Source organism: Urtica dioica, chromosome 7 (genome assembly GCF_054948205.1).
Source record: "Urtica dioica subsp. dioica isolate 48M chromosome 7, U.dioica_male_clone48M_v1_H2, whole genome shotgun sequence".
NCBI lineage: Eukaryota > Viridiplantae > Streptophyta > Magnoliopsida > Rosales > Urticaceae > Urtica > Urtica dioica.
The window spans coordinates 7,570,586-7,587,178 of NC_142762.1; the positions used below are offsets into that span (position 1 = coordinate 7,570,586).

General features: G+C 44.3%; 1 protein-coding gene across 2 annotated transcripts; it reads left to right on the forward strand.

The window, feature by feature from the left end:
* Nucleotides 1-13,004: 13,004 nt before the first annotated feature.
* Nucleotides 13,005-15,944, forward strand: IRX9-L (Nucleotide-diphospho-sugar transferases superfamily protein). 2 transcript variants are annotated; one of them, XR_016300277.1, is made up of 4 exons: nucleotides 13,005-13,898; nucleotides 14,543-14,792; nucleotides 15,051-15,331; nucleotides 15,492-15,944. XR_016300277.1 is itself a non-coding variant. In XM_089620824.1 (4 exons), the coding sequence occupies exons 1-3, from the start codon at nucleotides 13,234-13,236 to the stop codon at nucleotides 15,222-15,224; spliced, it is 1,089 nt and encodes a 362-aa protein (XP_089476950.1). In that variant the 5' UTR covers nucleotides 13,006-13,233; the 3' UTR covers nucleotides 15,225-15,270; nucleotides 15,492-15,944. The 2 variants fall into 2 exon arrangements, 1 of the variants encoding a protein (XP_089476950.1); XM_089620824.1 differs by having other exon boundaries at nucleotides 13,006-13,898; nucleotides 15,051-15,270.
* The last annotated feature ends 649 nt before the right edge of the window (nucleotides 15,945-16,593 follow it).

Genomic DNA, 16,593 nt, shown 5'->3' on the forward strand with positions numbered 1-16,593 from the left:
CTTGAATGGAGCTTGAACGTTGAGTAGCCTTAGGAAGGTTTAAACGTTCGTCTCCCCACGCATCTCGTCTCTCGCACTAGTCTTCTTGAACCTGTGAGCAACCACGAAAGTTTCACTACTACAAATATTAGATTTTATGACATTAAGAATATGACTTAAAAAGATTCGAAGTCGTACCAGAAAATGACCTCTAAGTGAGTGACTTAAAAAGTCTATATATTTTAAGACATTTAAAAAATGTCTTTAAATCTCTAACTAAAATAACTCCAAATCTCTAATGAAACGACTTAAAAAAAGAGTCCACCTACGCAAAAAATTGTTGACATGGAAATAATAACTATGACATTTAAAAATTGTCACTAAATCTGTAAGTAAAATGTCTCCAAATTTAAAAAGAAACGACTTCAAAAAAATATTCCATGTTGGCAAAAATATATGGACATGGAGAGGTTTACGTGTACATCTATTTAATGATTATGCTATATCAAAATAATATGATGATGTGGACGTTTATAACACTAAACATAAAAACCAAATTTTGAAATACAAATACAATTTAAATTTACAGGAATAATAAAAAAAAATTACATAGCAATTAAATATATAGAAAAAAAACATATTGAGTTCATATAACATCTATGCTCTAACTCAAATTACGAAGTAATTTTTTTCTTTAATCTTTAGACCCAACGGTAGCCACGACATGAAGTACTTCCTCGATCATAAACGCAGCGTCAGTGATTGTCATTGAAAAAATTGAAGACCGCAACCAGTTCCTTTGATTTTTGACCTCAATCATCTGCCACAATAAACACAATTTTTAATGAAACAAAAATAAAGTCATTTTGAAGTAATCCAATCTATTTTTCACACATTGTGATCATATATTTTATTTCAAAGGTGCTCCCCACATAAGATTATGACACAAACCTTATCAATAAAATTTAAATTAATGTGTTAATACCTTTTTTTTATGATTCTCAACTGTTGGAGTTGATCTAGGGTTTAAGAAAAAGTTTAACGATTCATTAAGCGGCGAAATTTTAAAAATTTTCTTTTTCAAGTAAAAACAGTTTTTACTAACCTAGACAAAGAGCAAGTACATGTAAATAAAAACTAATATGAGCTTATAAATTTTACTAACCTCTTTAGAAGCTTGAACGTTGATGAGCCTTCAGAAGGTTGATAACGTTCGTCTCCCTCGCAGCACGTCTCTCTTTCTTTCCTCGGCAACTCGAGCAACCACGAAAGTTTCTATCACTAAATCACTCGAAATAAAAGGAATCAGTGAGTGGGCACTTTTAAACACTACGACTTAAGAACGAGTCTTGAAGTCGTAGAGCTAAACTCTAGGTCAAATGAGGACCTAGGTGCCAAAACAATAAAATGAAATTGACTAGAGAGAGAGAGGAGAGGGGCGGCCAAGTCTATAGAGAGAAGCTCTCAATCTCTAAAACTTTGGAATGAATAAAATGAGAAGAATGAGGCTCCTATTTATAGGAGAGGTCTCACCTTCAATAAGGTAGTTTCATCTTCTATAGAATATCACATATTCATGAGACAATTTCATCTTTTTTCTCTTGAGATGCTCGGCCAACATAGGCTTCATTAAGCCTTGAATATGTTTCCTATTTTGTTCCATGCCTTGCCTTTGTCTCTCTCTTGGCCGAATTCCCTTAAGCATCCTCAAGCAAATTTGTTTCCTCTTTTTCTTTTGGCAAGTATCTCGATACATTTATGCACAAAATATTCTCTCTTTCTTTGGGTATTATGGGCGCCCATATTGTCTCTAGAAGGAGCTTCTAGAAGCTTCTTCATTTGTTCATGACAACATGAAAAAAGCCCACTAAGAATTTTCAATAAAATTCTTATGAAATGAAATTAATTCACAAGGCCCAATTATTTTAATATGGCCGAGTGACATTAAGTCATCAAATGAACTTGTCAAAAAATTTATTGACATTCATTTCATCCTTTGTCTCAAAAGACAAAAATACCCTTTTGACAATTTTCGTTCTTGTTTTGACTTAGCTTCCAGTTTAACTATTCCTAATCGATGTGATTCGTGATAGTGACCTCATGGATCCAAATGAATAAAGCTTGAGCTAAAATACTTGGACTTAAAAGTTCACAAACATTTTCCAAGTTTAGCTTAATGTCAAATGAATTTATTTTCTACTCAAGAATTCAACCTAATTGTAATGAGTGGATCCACAGAATATTATCATTGTTTACCCTTCATGAATATCATCAACTAGTCGGGATTTACAAAATTACCATTTTACCCTTCTAGCTGTTATTTCCTCAACTCCTTTGTCGCTTGTGAATAAGTTAGAAACAATGTATTGACGAAGAGCTAACAAGTCACATTGTTTCATCCAAAAGAGTCAATGATGTCGCACGAAAATGAACAACTATTGAAAACCTCGGGTGGTTCGATCCAAGGCCGGACCAAGTGATCGCACCCGGGCCAAGAGTGTGAACTCGAAAGTCTCGAGCTAGGTTTTCTCCTCATCAACCCGCCTCTCAAGAGAGGTAGGGGGTGAGGAGGAGGAGTGAAGGTGCCTTGGCTGTCGGCTGCCTACGTACCCGTGTGTGGGATCAGGTCAGAACGTAGTTCAGGCGTGTGAGACGCAGTATGAGGCGCGGAGCCTAGGTGGAGAGGCGTGCTCAACGAAGGAGACGAGGCGCGAAGGAGTCCTCGACGACGTCTCAGAACTTCGGAGATCGCGTATGAGAGAGAGAATGTGTGTTTTCTCTCTTTTGGAGACGTGAAAGACTCTAAGTCAAGAGTTCCTTGTTGTGGCGGAGATTCCGGACGCGTAGGCGATTCCTAGTTGGAAATGCCGGACGCGTAGGCGATTTCTTGTCAGAAATGGTGGACGCGTCTAGGGTGATAGACGCGTAGGCGATTTTCAGTCGAAAACCGTTAGAGCACTCGTGGGCTCAAGATTAATCGTTCGATCAAGAGAGGCGGCACTCGGGAGTCCCCGGAAAGCGCTTCGGAATCTCTGAGAATGAGAAATCGAGGAGAATCTGCTACAGGCCAAGGATGGCATCCAGAGAAGCAGAGATCCAGAGAAGCAGAGAGAAGTCTCAAGTTCCTTGAGAATGAATGGGATGGCTTTCCCCTCAATGAGAGGGGGTATTTATAGGTGTTTGAGGGCCTTAGAAGGTCCCTTTTTCGTCCATGTGGGACTAGGGGCGCGCGCACCATCAAGTGGAGGCGCACGGCGCGCGCGGCGCACAAAACGCGGCGTACAACGCGCGGCGCGCGGCGCAGGGGGTGCGGCGCGCGGGTCATCTGGCGCGGCGCGGGATGTGCAGCGCGGGATGCGCGGCGTGGGATGCGCGGCGCATGGGCGCGCGGCGCAGGCGTGTCTTCGCGCGGCGCGAGGTCTGCCTGGCGCGGCGCGCGGCCTGCTGGCGCGGCGCGCGGCTTACTGTGTGGCCGGCCGGCGCGGCGTGCTGCGCGCGCGACGCATGGCTCGTCTCGTCGGACTCTTGTGGGCCTTTAGGGGTCTTCGGATACCACGCTTGTCATGCAAAATATGAAGGTTTCCACTTGACGAGAGTGACTCGATTTGAAGAGCAACTCGAGGCTCGACTTGAGGAGGACGACTCGAGGCTCGACTCGAGGAGGACAACTCGAGGCTCGGCTCGAGGAGGACAACTTGAGGCTCGACTCGAGGAGCGACTCGAGGCTCGACTCGAGGAACGACTCGAGGCTCGGCTCGAGGAGAACGACTCGAGGCTCGACTCGAGGAGCGACTCGAGGAGCGACTCGAGGCTCGACTCGAGGAACGACTCAAGGCTCGACTCGAGGAGAACGACTCAAGGCTCCACTCGAGGAGCGACTCGAGGCTCGACTCAAGGAACGAATCGAGGCTCGACTCGAGGAGAACGACTCGAGGCTCAACTCGAGGAACGACTCGAGGCTCGACTCGAGGAGAACGACTCAAGGAACGACTCGAGGAGAATGACTCAAGGCTCGACTCAAGGGGCATGAGGATTTGGCATGAGGACTTGCCAGTCGACTCGTGATAGAAGGCTTGCCGCTCTTCAGGACCTCCGGCCTGACCATCGGCCCTTTGAACGGCGTGTCTTCTTGGCATCTCGGGTTTTCCGAAAACGACCGACAACATTAGCCCCCCAAGTTTATCGCTCGGGAGGCCCCGGGCGATGAACTTTTAGTTGTTTACGCCGGGTGTTTGAGGAAAATTTATCTCCCAGGGCTTCGTCGTCGCGAAGCTTTTGTGATTTATATAGAACGTTCTCACAATTGCAAGTGCTCTCTCTCGCTTTTCCATCTCTCTCAACACGAGTGTGTGATCAATATGTGGAGGAGGATCCAAGCGGATGAGAGGCGTAGCTCAACGTGGGCAAGGCAAACACGTTCGCATCCATCGCTCTAGCCCCGGAGCAACTGGGACATGCGCATGCATGTAGGGCACGCACTTGTGCAGAGGCGTACCGGCGTGTCGCGGCTTGTTGATCTTTTGGTGAAGTCACGTCCAAGTCTTTCTTCGATGGCGTGTTGTTTGATGATATCTTCGACCCGGAGTCCATGCAACTCGACGGTGATTAGCGTGCTCATTCCGAGGTCTCGAAGACGGAGGTTGATGCTGCGGGCCGATGCCTCGAGAAGACGGAGTGGCACCTGGTGGAAGGCTCTGCCGCACCGGAGGGCTTTGACTGCTCGGGGATCAACGCCAAAAGTTTGACCACGCATCAAGCATAAGTCGGTCTCACGGGGCATCCGCCATTCCCGACCTGGTGACGCTTCTTCGTCTGCGTTCGGAAGAGCGGCCTTTATTCCCCAAACGCGAGCGCGGGTCTCTACTTTTGCTGACCTGTTCTTCAGGTCGCTCCAGGTGTTTGCTCGAGGATCGGAACTAAACTCGAGGAGCAAGGCTCGACTTGAGGAAAATGACTCGACTCGAGGAACGAGGCTCGACTCGAGAAGAACGACTCGACTCAAGGAGCGAAGCTTGACTCGAGGAGAATGACTCGACTCGAGGAGCAAAGCTCGACTTGAGGAGAATGACTCGTCTCAAGGAGCGAAGCTCGACTCGAGGAGAATGACTCGACTCGAGGAGCAAAGCTCGACTTGAGGAGAATGACTCGACTCGAGGAGCGGGGCTCGACTCGAGGACAGTGATTTGGCTCGAGGAGCGAAGCTCGACTTTAGGAGAATGACTCGACTCGAGGAGCGAGGCTCGACTTCGAGGAGAATGAATCGACTCAAGGTGCGAAGCTCGACTCGAGGAGAATGACTCGACTCGAGGAGCAAAGCTCGACTTGAGGAGAATGACTCGACTCAAGGAGCGAAGCTCGACTCGAGGAGAATGACTCGACTCAAGAAGCAAAGCTCGACTCGAGGAGAATGACTCGACTCGAGGAGCAAAGCTCGACTTGAGGAGAATGACTCGACTCGAGGAGCGAGGCTCGACTTCGAGGAGAATGACTCGACTCGAGGGGCGAAGCTCGACTCGTGGAGAATGACACGACTCGAGGAGCGAAGCTCGACTTGAGGAGAATGACTCGACTCAAGGAGCGAAGCTCGACTCGAGGATAATGACTCGACTCGAGGAGCAAAGCTCAACTTGAAGAGAATGACTCGACTCGAGGAGCGAGGCTCGACTTCGAGGAGAATGACTCGACTCAAGGCGCGAACCTCGACTCGTGGAGAATGACACGACTCGAGGAGCAAAGCTCGACTTGAGGAGAATGACTCGACTCAAGGAGCGAAGCTCGACTCGAAGAGAATGACTCGACTCGAGGAGCGAGGCTCAACTTCGAGGAGAATGACTCGACTCAAGGAGCGAAGCTCGACTCGAGGAGAACGACTCGACTCGAGGAGCAAAGCTCGACTTGAGGAGAATGACTCGAATCAAGGAGCGAAGCTTGACTTGAAGAGAATGATTTGACTCGAGGACCTAAGCTCGACTCGAGGAGGATGACTCATCTCGAGGAGCAAGGCTCGACTCGAGGAGAGTGACTCGACCCGAGGAGCGAGGCTCGACGCGAGGAGAATGATTCGACTCGAGGAGCAAGGCTTGGCTCGAGAAGATTTTTCATGACTTCACCCGTCGCCTGGGACTCTTCTAGGAGGAGCATGCTCGAGCGAAGTCTCAGCTAGCTCAGGCCGAGCGAAGTTCTTGCTCAGAGGCGGAGTTCACGAGTCTTTGCGAGCAGCTTCAATTAGCTCGCGTGGAATGGGGAGTCTTCAAAGGCGAGTGTGATCGTACTCAGCTGACGGTGGCGAATGATGGTAGGACTTACGCCTTGTACGGCGGTTTAGGTGCGCCTTGTGGCGGTTCAAGTGCATTGCGATTAGTCATCACATACAACGCCTTGGGGCGACTCGGAGGGCTTCGTGAGAGACGGTTCTGTGCGTCGTTTAGGCGTCATACGCGCGTCGCGAGGGATGGCCTAGATGCGCCACGTAGGCTATTTAAGTGCGTCTCGAGGGATGACTTGGTTGCGCCATGTAGGCGTCTTACGTGCACCATGTAGGCGTCTCAAGTACACCATGTAGGCGTCTTAGGTGCGCCATGTAGGCGTCTTACGTGCGCCATGTAGGCGTCTTTGGTGCGTCGCGAGGGACGGCTTTGGTGCACCATGTAGGCGTCTTAGGTGCGCCATGTAGGCGTCTTAGGTGCGCCATGTAGGCATCTTTGGTGCGTCGCGAGGGACGGCTTTAGCCTGCATCTCTGGGATGTCTTATGGCGCGCCGCGGAGGCGTCTTATCCTGCATCTCGGGGATGTCTTACGGCGCGCCGCGGAGGCATCATAGCCTGCATCTCGGGGATGTCTTACGGCGCGCCGCGGAGGCGTCTTAGCCTGCATCTCTGGGATGTCTTATGGCGTGCCGCGGAGGCGTCTTAGCCCGCATCTCTGGGATGTCTTATGGCGCGCGGCGCGCGGGTCATCTGGCGTGGCGCGGGATGCGCGGCGCATGGGCGCGCGGCGCGGGCGTGTCTTCGCGCGGCACGCGGTCTTCCTGGCGCGGCGCACGGCTTGCTGTGTGGCCGGCTGGCGCGGCGTGCTGCGCGCGCGACGCATGGCTCATCTCGTCGGACTCTTGTGGGCCTTTAGGGCTCTTCGGATACCACGCTTGTCACGCGAAATATGAAGGTTTCTACTTGACGAGAGTGACTCGATTTGAGGAGCAACTCGAGGCTCGACTTGAGGAGGACGACTCGAGGCTCGACTCGAGGAGGACAACTCGAGGCTCGGCTCGAGGAGCGACTCGAGGCTCGACTCGAGGAGCGACTCGAGGCTCGACTCGAGGAGAGCGACTCGAGGCTCGACTCGACAAACGACTCGAGGCTCGACTCGAGGAGAACGACTCGAGGCTCCACTCGAGGAGCGACTCGAGGAGAATGACTCGAGGCTCAACTCGAGGAACGACTCGAGGCTCAACTCGAGGAACGACTCGAGGCTCGACTCGAGGAGAACGACTCGAGGCTCGACTCGAGGAACGACTCGAGGAGAAAGACTCAAGGCTCGACTCGAGGGGCATGAGGATTTGGCATGAGGACTTGCCAGTCGACTCGTGACAGAAGGCTTGCCGCTCTTCGGGACCTCTGGACTGACCATTGGCCCTTTGAACGGCGTGTCTTCTTGGCATCTCGGGTTTTCGAAAAGGACCGACAACAGGACTCAATTTGGACACTGGCCAGTTCATTTATTCACACTCTAAGGAACAAAGCATGAGGTGATATATATTGGATTTCAGCAATCTTGTACATGAATTCCATATCTATGAGAACTTCACAAAGTTACTCATGACATACTCACAACTTAGTACTTCACCAATAGGCCTTGTTTGGAATCACATAGTGAGTCCGAACTCTGACTTTCTCAAATGAGAATACTAAGGTGTGAACTGACATGTCTCATTTCAGGATTAAGGTAAGCACGATGCAATTCATACGTAGTGACTTCGAGACATAAGAGGTTAAATGGTTTGTTCTTATCTTGTCTCTAGAAGTGCACTGGTCAATTCAGTACCTTCGGAAGATACCTAGAAGAACTATAGAGTCTCCAACTCTCAATGCCTCATAACCAGACATCATAGATTCTTCTAACAATCATACTGGGGTCAATAGTCCTTTGACCCTTAGATTGCGAATATATCGTTTTAAGCAAACTACGAAGAGTTTGTTCATGCAAATCTACATTTGTCTCTTCGTAAGTTGTTTAGTTTGTTTATGGACTAAAGACTAATGTTTTATCATAAAGCTTCAAACAGACAAGGAAGAATGAATGAACGTTTCAGCTTTTTATTAATGAATAAGCAATTACATGCAAGAGTCTTCGTAAGACCATATGACATCAAATGTACATAATATTCACTACAACTCTTCTTGTGGGCACCATTGACAACATCAACAGTATTCCCCGTAGGTTGTTCACATCTTGCTTGTTCTTGAGTCGGTACTTGGAAAATTTGAAAACCTTGTCAAAATTGTAAATTATATGCTCTGTGGGGAATTTGGTCGAGCACCTGGGTGGCTTCGTCAAAACGCTTCATGAACAACTCAAAAATGGAAATGCAAACATATATCCGCCAAGGGTATCAGAAATACAAACACGAACATGCACCATGGTCCACCATTCACATTTAAAATCAACAATAAGGAACAAAAATTAGGGAGAGGATCCAATAATAAAAACCTACTATTCCCATTATATTCTGACGAGGATGGAGAGGGGACGGCGAACGAAGTCCTTTTTCCCACGAGGGTGGAGTGGGCCACGATGGGGGCGTTGTCGGCCGCACTGTTTCGCTCCCTCATCGTCCAATTCTCCCGAGTCCTTCTCATTACTTATAATTTTCTCGATTCGATTGTTTTTGGGGCTGCTCAGAATGAATTTGTGAGGCTAGGGTTTCCAAATATTTTATTTTCCTTCCCTACAAGTCGTATCTTCTGGATTTATTATTAGCTTGACCGATTCCAATACTAGGAAAGAAGATAAATAAAGAAAAACAAAGAAATCAAAACAAATTTGACTGTTTCAACTTTCAACATGAATAACACTATTTTTACGGTTTAATAAACATATCAGTTTATTTTTTATTGAAATAAATATGAATAATAAATTTATAATTATATTATTTTAAATAATGCCTTAAAATCAGTTTTTTTCTAAAAGGAAAAAAAAAACATAACAAAATAGTTTGTCCAGGTGTACATGTTATAGGTACATACGTTGAAAAATCATCATAAAAAGACTTCATATAATATATTTTTTAATATATTTTTTATTCATGTATATATTTTTAAAGACGCTTACCAAATGACCTAAAAATAATATTTTGAAGACATTTATAAAATAACTTCAAAAAATATGAGGACATTCATAAAATGACTTAAAAGCAACCATTTGTTTATAAAGTTGTTTTAAAAAAGACTTAAAAGATTATATAAAGTCAAAATTTAAACATCTTAAAAACACATAAACATTTGGAGTCATTTTTTTATTGACTTAAAATATTTTATATAGACGTTTTTACGTCATTATTCTAAAGACTTTATATGCTCGTTGGAGTCGTTTTATATATGACTTGCAAAATCATTTAAAATTTTGGACTATTAAAGTCGTGTATTTTGGAGAACGTCTTAAAATTTATGTCTTCTAATGTAATATATGTAGTAGTGCTTCTACCACTAGAATCTTTGAGTGTAGTTAGGATTTAGTGTGTGGGCACTTTTAAACACTGTGACTCAAGAACAAGTCTTTGAGCCAAAGAGCTAAAACAAAATGCTAGGTCAAATGAGGACCTCAGTGCCAAAACAAAAAGGACAAGAAGAGATAGAGAGAGAGGGTGGGCGGCTAAAGGTCAGAGAGAGAAGCGCTCAATCTCTAAAGCTTGTGTGTTGTGAATTGTGAATGAGGTGGGGTATTTATAGGAGGAGGATTACCTTCAAAATGTAGTTTCCTCTTCTCTATTGAATATCACATATTCATGAGCAAATATTTGGTTTCCTGTTTCCCACTTGCACGTCCAAGACATGTTCCTCATGCCACATGGATTTGTTTCCTCATTTGATTTCCTCTCTCCTTGCCGCCCCCTTGACTTCCTTGTAGAGGAAATTCGTTTCCTCTTTTTCTTTTGGCAAGTATCTTCATACATCAATGCACAAAATAATCTCTCTTTCCCTCTCTATTGTGGACGGTTTCTATGGCTTCTAGAACATGCTTCTAGATGTTTCTTTATTTGTTCATGACAACATAAGAAAAGCCCATTACGAATTTTCACATAAAAGTCCATGAAATGAAATTCAATCCTCAAGGCCCAACTTCTTAAGTGTGGCCATGTGATCTAATTTATCTTCATCATATGACAATGTCAAAAAACGTATTTATTGACATTCATACCATCCTATGTCAAAAAAGACAAAATTACCCTTTAGACAATTTTCGTAATACTTGTCTAATTCTTGTTTTGGCTTAGCTTCTAGTTTAACTAATCCCACTCTAAAGACTTGTGGTAGTGACTTCATGGATCCAAATGAACAAAGCTTGAGCTAGCATACTTGGACTCAAAAGTTCACAAACCTTTTCCAAGTTCTAGCTTAATGTCAATTGACTCCACTAAAGAGTTGACACTGAAATCTCTCGGTTCAAATGAATATATTTTCTACTCAAGAATTCTACTTAATTGTAATGAATGGATCCATTGAATATTATCTATGTTTACCCTTCATGAATATCATCAACTAGATGGGATGTACAAAATTACCATTTTACCCTTCTAGTTGTTATTTCCTCAACTCCTTTGTCGTTTGTGAATAAGTTAGAAACAATGTATTGACGAGGAGCTTACAAGTCACGTTGATTCATTCAAAAGAGTCATGACTCAATTTGGACACTGGCCAGTTCATTTATTCACATTCCAAGGAACAAAGCATGAGGTGATATACATTGCATTTCAACAATCTTGTACATGAATCCATATCTATGTGATCTTCACAAAGTTGTTCATGATATCTTCATAACTTAGTACTTCACCAAAGGTCTTGTCTATATCACATACTGAATCTAGAACTCTGACTTTCTCAAATGAGAATACGTAAGTTATGAAATGACATGTCTCATTTCAGTACCTTCAGAAGATACCTAGGAAGAACTATAAAGTCTCCAACTCTTAATGCCTCATAATCAGACATCATAGATTCTCCAACAATCATATTGGGATCAATTGTCTTTTGATCTTTAGTTTATGAATATACTATTTTAAGAAAACCATGAAGAGTTTGTTCATGCAAATCTATATTTGACTCTTCATTTGTTGTAAGGTTTGTTAAGGACAAAAGTCTATAGTTTATCATAAAGCTTCTAGCAGACAAGGAAGAATGAATGAATGTTTCAACTTTTATTAATTATTCAGTAGTTACCAGCAAGAATCTTCGTGAGACTTTATTACATCAAGTGTACATAAGTAAAGACTACTACTCTTCTTGTAGGCACCATTAACAACACTCAAAAGACCATTTGGCAAAGCGGCGAGCTTCACAAGAAGATATGGAGTCCTAGACGGATAAAACCCTGTGTGATGAAACAAGGCTTGAGCAACAAGAAGGAATTCCTGAAAACCCCTCGGTGAGGCAACGAGGCCCAGACGATAAGACTGAGTACTTGGCGGAACCCTCTGTGAGGCAACAAAGCCCGATCCAGGAGTTCCCGACCACCCATCGGCGAGGCGACGAGGTCTGCACACAACAAGACGGGGTCTATGACTGACCCATCGGTAAGTTGACGAGGTCTGAACGACAAGATGACGTATCTGAACTATCACTCGGCGAGGCAACGAGGTCTACACAAAATACAGAGTCCCCGTCGAACCTAACGACGAGGCAAAAGAGCTCGCCTGGCACGATGACTTTCTCGGCAGACCACGCTTGTATGACGAGAATTACTACATCAAGACCGCATCCCGAAAAGACCCCATTGGCAAGACATTATACAGGCTCAACGCCCTCAATGGACACCTTGGCGGAATAAGTCGAAAAGTCTCGCACGGTGAGACGATTTCCAACAATCTTGTGAGGCACGATGACCCCAACGATCTCACACGGCTAGGAGGTTACCGACGAGCCCCACGAGGTGGTCCTATCAATTTCGGCAAGGCTTGATAACCCCAAAGACTCGTGAGGCAATCCCCACAATCCCACGATGCGAGGTTTTCTAGATGATCCCATGATGCAAGTCAATCCTGATAATCTTGTGAGGTGTGATGACTTCGAAGATCTCACACGACCAGGCGGTTCCTGACAACCTCTACGAGGCAGACCTAACAATTTTGAAGAGACTTGATAACTCAAAGACCCGCGAGGCAATCCCCATAATCCTAAGAGGTGAGGATTTCTCGATGATCCCGCAATGAGAGTCAATCTTGACGACCCACTAGGCCATCTTGACGACCCATGTGAAGCCATCTCGGCTATCCGCAAAACATAGGCAAACCATGCTAAAGATGTTAAATATTATTCCATCATAATTTAAGGTTGGAGTAACTCATTCGTTATTAAGTTGTGGGTAATGAATTTTCTCAATCAAATTCATGACCAATCGATCATAAAATTCAAATATTTTTTTTACCAATAAGTCACAAATACAATATAATTTATGACCGACTAAATCATATATGTTTTTAGAATTTGTGACAAATTGATCACGAAAGCTAATATTTTATGACTAATTAATCACAAATTCTCTAATTTTTGTGAGATTCACAAAATATTGAGAATTCATGATTTATTGGACACCAAATCTTGAATTTTGTAGATCAATTTTATCAAGGATATTACATTTATTTTTTTGCAACTCAGATAGATACGTTAATATTTGTCTTTTTTGTTGGTTTTTTTTTTTTTTTTGGGTAAAATGGTATGGAATGATAATATTCATGTAAAATTTCCTGGAAGAAAAGAGAAATACAAAACATGTGAATAAGCTTGTGTGTAAACCCCCCCGTCACCAGAGTGGTGTATAACGCGTTTAATGGCATTTGATTCGATGAATACCAACAAATAGTTGAGGAATTGGAAATATGGTCACTTCCTTCCTAATAGCCAATTTTACACACGTCCTTCGAAAATAAACTAAATTCCGACTCTGTCTCGTCTCTCATCTGTGCCCGATTCAAGAATAGAGTGAGCAGATGAGAATCAGATTGGATCATATGGTTACTCACTGAACTCGACGCACACGTCACCAATGGCGTCGATCCGGCGGACTCTCTCCCCGGCGTACCACGACCGCCACTACAACCTCAACTCCCCTTCTCACAAGCTCTCCTCCAAGAACAACTACTCCTACTCCATCGCCGCCGCTCTCCACCGGAGAGGATCTCGCCGAGTCCTCCTCCGCTGCTGTGCCTTCTTCCTCGTCGGATTTCTCCTAGGAATGATGCCCTACGATCGGCCCGACCACGACGAACGCCGATTCGACGACGGAGACCTCCTCGCGGCCCCGGCGATTCCTCCTCCAGAGGAGAGGTTTGACGTCCGGCTGGGAGCGGTGGAGTTCGTGCCTCGGAAGCAGATAATCGTGGTGACGCCGACTTACGCTAGGGCGGCGCAGGCCTACTTTCTGAATCGGATCGGGCAGGTGCTCCGGCTGGTTCCGGCGCCCGTGGTGTGGATTGTGGTGGAGATGTCAGCGGCGTCGATGGAGACGGCGGAGGTGCTGAGGAAGACGGGAGTGATGTACAGACACCTCGTCTGCAACAGGAATTCGAGTCAAGTTAAGGATAGAGGAGTTCATCAGAGGAACACTGCTCTGGACCACATCGAGCGCCACAGGCTCGACGGCATTGTTTTCTTCGCTGACGATGATAACGTTTACTCGCTCGACCTCTTCTACAGCTTGCGAAACATCAGGTATGACTCTGACAGATCCGAATTTACTCTCTCTCTCTCTCTCTCTCTCTCTCACGTTCTTTCATATTGCTTCTTTGCACTCCATTTCCAGACTTCTTCGTTTAGATTGCAGTATAATTATCCTCATTGTTTCGGACTCTCGATTATGGTAAAATTGGATGTTGAAAAAACGGAATTGTGGTGATGAAAAACGGTGTGTGTTCACAGTTTTACTCTGAACTGTTCTTGCCTCTGGTTATGAAGCCGATTCAGGATTTTGCCTACAGTAATGACTGCTCGGAGCAAAACCAAAGACCGCATGGTAAAAGAAAATGTCCCAAGAGCTGAAGGCTGTAGCGTATGAGAAACAATATTGAAATTGAGTTTACGATAACTTGTTTATTCTATGTTGGTTTCGTGAGATTTATGAGGCGCTGAAAAGTTGACTCAAGATTCACAATCACACTATTACTTTTTGCTATGAACTTATATTTACTTGTTCGGAAGGAAGCTGCTGATGAAATGATGTTTGTCTTGTAAGGTTTACAGTTTCTGTGCTATGTATAGCTCAATTTAAAGCAGCTTTTGGTGAAGTTAACCCTAGATGAGTTACCTTGAACTATTCTAGTCTCTGCTAAAACAATTAAAAACCATGTCTTTTGTAGCCGATTCGGGATATGGCCGGTGGCAATGCTTGCGCAGAGCAAAAACAAGGCCGTATTGGAAGGACCTGTGTGCAATGGAAGCCAAGTGATGGGATGGCACACGAACGAAAAGAGCAAGAGGCTGCGCCGGTTCCATGTTGACATGTCCGGATTCGCTTTCAACAGCACGATCTTGTGGGACCCGAAGAGATGGCGACGCCCAACCTCAACTCCGATTCGCCAGCTTGACACCGTGAAGGAGGGCTTTCAAGTACGAATAATAGTCCCGACCATTATATCTTTGAAATCGATGCTTAGATTGAAGTCGCAAAATATACATTTTTATCTATCTTTTAAGGTGGCCCTATGTGGAACTGCGGACACTAGTAATTGCTAGGTGGGTATCTTTAAAGAGGATAAAACCCTGAACCTGGAAATAAATCAAGGACCAGATTGCTAGAGTGACATTAAATCAAGTATAAATAGCGTGTCTCGTATTTTTAACAATTTTCTTCTCTCTGGGCTTTAGGAGACCACTTTCATAGAGCAAGTGGTGGAGGATGAGAGTCGAATGGAAGGTACACCCGGTGGATGTACGCAAGTGTTGAACTGGCATCTTCACTTGGACGTTCATGGCGTAGATTATCCCAAAGGATGGCTGCTCCAGAAAAACCTCGAAGCTGATCTGCCACTCATAGATTGAACCCTGATCTGATCCCACAGTTTTTTATACACGTAGCTTCAGAGAGGTACGATTTGGTAGCGAATCCGTGCTTTCGATTTCGGAAAACAGACAGAAGTACATTTTTGGTAATGTTTTCACGATATTCTCTTTTGGGCATGCCAAGACTTTGTAGCGAGTGTCAAATATTACTTTTATTGCAACAGAATATTATTTTCAACACCTCTGAGTCTTATTGAGCTAACTACACATGATGAGTAAAATCTAACTAGTGGACGATTATGGCAGATAAAATTCAATCCGGGTCACTGCTGGATAGATCTGGTTTCGGTTAGGCGCGATTGTCACGTGCTATGCAGCTTTCGTGATTGGCAGTGTTGATAGAGAAACACAAAAAAAAAAATCCATGAATTCTTTCCCCTTCAAGATATTCTTTTTACAAGAGTGAAACTGCTCCTTTTTGTTATTGTAAAGTTCCGGTGATGGTTTCGAGTCCGGATCGACGAAACTGCCGGCATGCGATAAGTTTTTGTCGTGGATTCACACTGTTAGCTTACAACTTGTTATTAACTTTAGGGCAACATGAACAAAACTAGGTCAATTTGTTTTTTTTTTTTTAGAACTTTGTATTTCTTCTCATACACGCTTCATTTATATTTGTTTTAGTCCATAACTGTTGGCAGACGCATACGCTACATTTTTCTATATTTTATAATGAAGTCTCAAATGACGGTGCATCGATTTCCTCGTTTCTCTCCATGTGCAACCAAATCATGTGTATAATAAAAGCACACCGTTCTAATTTTTTTTTTTCCGCTTTTGTTTAAACCGTTGAACATAAAGGCATTCTCTCAAAAAAAGAAAAAGAAAAAAAGAAGGTATTATATTATAAATCAAGGTAAAAAGCAACCGTCACGCTTCTTGTGTCTATTGTTTTCGCTTGGTGATTTACTTTGTCACGTTGGCTCAATGATTCTCTTTTTTGTTATCATCTTCTACAAATACATGCAGCCAGGAAAATTAGACCTTGGAGACTTTCTCTGGGTGAAAGTCCACGTAACCAATAAAATGCCAATATAAATATCGGCACACGCCAAAAGCATTGATCCGATGAAACTCCGAATGCCAGATCGTTCGATATCCTCTGTTTGGAGCATTTTAGCTTATTCAAACTCCCAGAGGTTTTGTTTGACGAGGCTGACTAATTACTGCCAAGCCAACTCTAATCAAATATCGGCCGCCTTTGGATTGAAAAATTGAGGTGTGAAGATTGTAGAAATGAACATATACGAGCGTCGCAACATAAGAACTTGGCTAGCTCGGATACCATGTTAGAAGTGTCAATACATTTATAAGGAGGCACATGTTACCGGTCGTTCTCGAAAAACTG